Genomic DNA, 4142 nt, shown 5'->3' with positions numbered 1-4142 from the left:
GGGGGGGGGGGAGGAGGGGTCTAGAGTTTCGTTGACTATGCCCGAGGAGCTAAATCCAGTCACGTCATTAGGTATTTGAGCAATAGATATTGTTGCTGTTGACTAGTTCTGGTCGTGGCGGCTAAACGGAGCTATTTTTGCGATGCAAGACTGTTCGGTTCACCGTTAGGCGCGCACAAAACGGCGTCATTTAGTTTACTTATACTTGATGGCAACAACAATGTATTGACATAATTACCAGAGAAAAGAAACTTATTCACGCTCGGCGGGAGGGGTAATGGTCCCGTCTTCCTTAACGATTTCGTCATCATCCTTATTGCCTTCACCGTCGCCAATGACGTCATTGTATGGTCTTTCACCCAACACCGTGATTCTAAAGTGGTGACGGTTGCCGGTGTTGTGGCGCAAGAAGTCCAAAGTCGCCGTGTGCAAAAGGAAACGGTTATCCCAAGCAATCACTGCCTTCAGGTCTCCGCCGCGGTGCAATGCTCTCACTTGGAACTCGGGGTTACTCAAGACATGGTCGACCAAGAAGTTAAGAATGAAGTCCAGCTCTTGCTTCTTAACCCCATCAACCCTTTGGATGAACCCTCTCGAGAAGAACAACAGCTTCTCGCCCGTCACCGGGTGCACCCGCACTAAGGGGTGTTTGGTGAACAAGTCGCCACTGACTCTGGCAGGCTGGCCGGAGTACTTGGCAATCTTGTTTTGGTACACATTCGAGTGGATCACCGTTAAGGTTTCGAAGAACTTTTGGATGGTGGGACTCAATCTGCGGTAAGCTTCTCTCAAGTCGATGAACACAGTGTCACCACCGGAAGGAGGCGCTTCGAGCGCGACGAAGAACAGGAACGACGACGGGTAAGGCTCGAAACTGATGTCAGAGTGCCAGTAGTGCAGCCCCGTGGTGTCGCTGAAGTTCTTCTCGTATCTTTCAGCCGTGCCAGCAGGTCTGAAAGTGGTGAACAACTCCGGGTAGTTCTCAGCAGAGAAGCTCACCGGGTGGACGTGAAGCGGGCCATAGTGTTCACCAAACTCTTTGGCAAATTGCGGGCCCTTATCTCTGAAATCTTGTTGGCGGAATACTGCCAACCCTCTAGTTTCCAAGAACAAAGCCAAGTCATCGCGACCTTTCGAGTCTAACTTGGAGATCTGAAACTTTTCATCATCAATCTCGGTACCCAAGTCAGGGCTGAGATCGAAGTGCTTAAACTCCTCGATCCCCTTAGGGAAAAGGTTCTTGAACAGAGCATCCCCAAAATGACCGCGGTCGTTTTTCTTGTGGTCGGGGTTGGTGAATTGGCGGTATTTCCCAATTTCTTCCGCTTTGGTAGGGGCCAAATACTCGGGATACTTGACGTGCTTGCGTGCTTCCTCTGCCTTGATCGCGTAGTACGCACCAATGTTAGAGGTGGGGTTTTGCTGGTTCACAGGCTCGAAGAAATCAGAAATACCAGGACGGAAGGACATGCTTCAATTGTTTGATGGATAATGAAGGGTTAGGGGATGAATATATATTCCTACTGCCGCCAGTTTCATGAGACAAAAATTATCGACTCTGATCTCATGTCAGCCACAACGATGTCAGCCACACTGCCACACCTTGCAATATCTCAAACTTTATTACTTGTAGTAGGGTAGTAGGTGGAATCGTGAGTTTGACCTGTTATCAATGGAAAACTCCAGAGTTTCTATACTTCCATCAACAGAATCGAGGAATCGCGCTAGTACTTGTTTCTGAGTACTTTGTCTGTATTTTTCTTTTAATTTGAGAGAGTCCTCTAGAACTTCTTGAAGCAAGTGACTGAAGATTAATTAGACAACCTGCTTGCAACACTAATGGCACCAATGATGCTGTTGGTTGTGACTACTGCAAATGTGTGTCGCGCCACAGTGTTGTAATTGCAAAAGCGGGGGCAAAGGCGTAAGAGTATCTGATTACGTAACCAGATCCACTAACAGGGGCTCTCAATTGTCTTGATATGAATCCTGGAGCTTCAATCTTCCGAAATCTGGCTTTTCCGTGGCGTTACTAAACTCTTTACCCCCATTATACGCCGAGGACATAACCCCATCATGGTGATTTCGCACGCACCCGCTAAATTAACGTTACCTACCCTAGATCCTTGCTTTAACGCTTATCGTGCATTAATTCAAGCTGCACAACAGCACCAGCTACGGAGGCCGACAAGCACTATTGGCGGTTGATAGCAGTTGCATACCGCAAAGGGATATTAGATTTTTTTTCTGAGGAGGTGGCGCTACGAGTGCTTGGCATCAATTGAGTCGATCTCGAACTTCTATGTGACGGATATATCGTAACTACACCTCTCTGCTGCCTACAAAACATGGTGACGGACAATTCGCTTCACCCAGACCCAATAAAGAAACTAACAGTTTTTTCGTCACCTTTTGATATCCGGCTTTTGTAACTCACCATCGTATTTGAATATGACGCAAGATGCTCACTGTTTCGCGCGACGTGAACGGTGTCTCTCACTGTAACACACAGGTACTGTCTACGACTAATTTCTATTCTCGCTCCTTTTATTGACTCTATACAATTTACCACCTTTGATCCTGATAGCACACCGCAACGTCTAGGAGTGGATCGCACCCCTGGTGACGCCTAGAGCACCAAAGACAGTGTCCCCAAAATTATTAATTTCCCGAAATATACTGGCCCTCACAACCCGGCCAGTCACCCCATTGTATGATAGAGCGTTTTTCATCTAAGCACGATCGGAATCAAAGGACGAACGGACTTACTTAAGCAGCAATGGTGACTTCGACATCCACACCGGGTTCGATGGTGATCTGGGTGATCTTCTTGACGATGGCGGTGGGGGCTTGCAAGTCGATGACTCTCTTGTGGATTCTCATTTCGTAAGCATCCCAGGTCTTCGAACCTTCACCATTGGGGGTCTTTCTGGTGGTGATCTTCAAGACCTTGGTGGGCATACGGACGGGACCCTTCTTGACCAAGTCATTTTGGACGGCGTTGCGGATGATGTTGGCGCAAACGTTTTCCAACTGCTTGACCTTGGTCGAGGTCAAGGTGATTCTGATCTTGTAGGTCAGTTGTTCTTGTTCTTGATCTTGCTTTTCCTTAGTGATGGGAGCGGACATGGTGACGTTAGCCTTGTAACATTAAAATTTTTCACTACTATACCGTGCGGCCGCGCCAGTGGGGTTTCAGCCCTAATCCAAAATTTTCGCACGTGACCAAGCCAGTTTATAGTATAAGCTGAATGCTGACAAAGATAAAGCCTATTTCTGACTAATCATCGATACACGGTCAGCCTTTCATAAGCAAACACTAATCAACAGCGAACCTGCATTGGTTACATCGAAGTTCGCATAGAAATAGCACGCCTAGCACACTCATGTCTCACGCCCGTAGAACGCTTCATGAAGATGTTGTGAGCCTCCATATTGGGTAATGTAAAGTTCGAATTGTGGGAAAGCTACAGGTTTATCATTCAAAACAATCGTTAGTTTGCATATTTACTCGGCCATGAGCACGAGAGGTATCTGGGCGCCTGTCCCTTATTCTAAAACAAATTATCTAGTACAACATTCTCTTGGCCTGCACCGTAGTGGGGGCAGCAGCACCACCAGCAGCGCCACCACCGTACGCGGCTTGCAACGAGGCAAGAACGGCGTTGTTGCCACCAGCGGCGGCGGTAGTACCGGCGGGGGCGGCGGCAGGTTGAGTAGTACCGGCGGGGGCGGCTGCAGGTTGAGTAGTGGCAGCAGGGGCGGCAGCGGTGGTCGTCGGCTTAGTACCGGCAGAGGCGGAGGCCGAGCCACCAGTAGAGGCGCCACCGAACAACGAGAGCAAGAAGTCAACCACGGTCTTGATGATGCCACCAGCGTTGTTGCCGATCCAGGTGAACACCTTTTCGATGATACCGTTTTGTTGAGCCCACGTCCAGAGCAGACTACCGATGGACACGATGATGTTGAAACCTTGCTTGATTAAGTTTTGGAACTGGTCGGGGTTGTTCTTGATCCAGTTGACCACCCAGTTGTACACCAGCTGGATGACGCCCGAGTTCCAGATGGAGGTGATGATCTGGCCAATGGTGTCGCCGACGTCACGAGCGGAGAGCAGGGGGTCGTTCTGCATCGAGTCCAAG

The 4142-nt window shown here is 49.0% G+C and overlaps 3 protein-coding genes across 3 annotated transcripts in view; all 3 read right to left on the bottom strand. All coding sequences in view use genetic code 12, as the record gives it.

The window, feature by feature from the left end:
* Positions 1-252: 252 nt before the first annotated feature.
* On the bottom strand, positions 253-1470 carry DIURU_002009 (TauD/TfdA dioxygenase family protein; the record flags this gene model as incomplete). Its single annotated transcript, XM_034154614.1, has 1 exon — positions 253-1470. The coding sequence occupies one exon, from the start codon at positions 1468-1470 to the stop codon at positions 253-255; it is 1218 nt and encodes a 405-aa protein (XP_034013142.1).
* A 1299-nt stretch (positions 1471-2769) lies between these two features.
* On the bottom strand, positions 2770-3129 carry RPS20 (40S ribosomal protein uS10; the record flags this gene model as incomplete). Its single annotated transcript, XM_034154613.1, has 1 exon — positions 2770-3129. One exon carries the CDS (start codon positions 3127-3129, stop codon positions 2770-2772), a length of 360 nt encoding a protein of 119 aa, XP_034013141.1.
* A 439-nt stretch (positions 3130-3568) lies between these two features.
* Positions 3569-4142, bottom strand: part of DIURU_002007 (uncharacterized protein) — a gene marked incomplete at both ends in the record, with an annotated part of 1157 nt that continues 583 nt past the window's right edge. Inside the window, one exon of the mRNA XM_034154612.1 lies at positions 3569-4126. Within this exon, the coding sequence (XP_034013140.1) occupies positions 3569-4126 (558 nt within the window). The remainder of the gene's footprint in view (positions 4127-4142) is intronic.

The sequence above is a fragment of the Diutina rugosa genome (genome assembly GCF_008704595.1).
Source record: "Diutina rugosa strain CBS 613 chromosome Unknown scaffold8_size298685, whole genome shotgun sequence".
NCBI lineage: Eukaryota > Fungi > Ascomycota > Pichiomycetes > Serinales > Debaryomycetaceae > Diutina > Diutina rugosa.
Note: the sequence above shows the minus strand (reverse complement) of the source record. Positions and strands in the feature narration are given on the sequence as shown.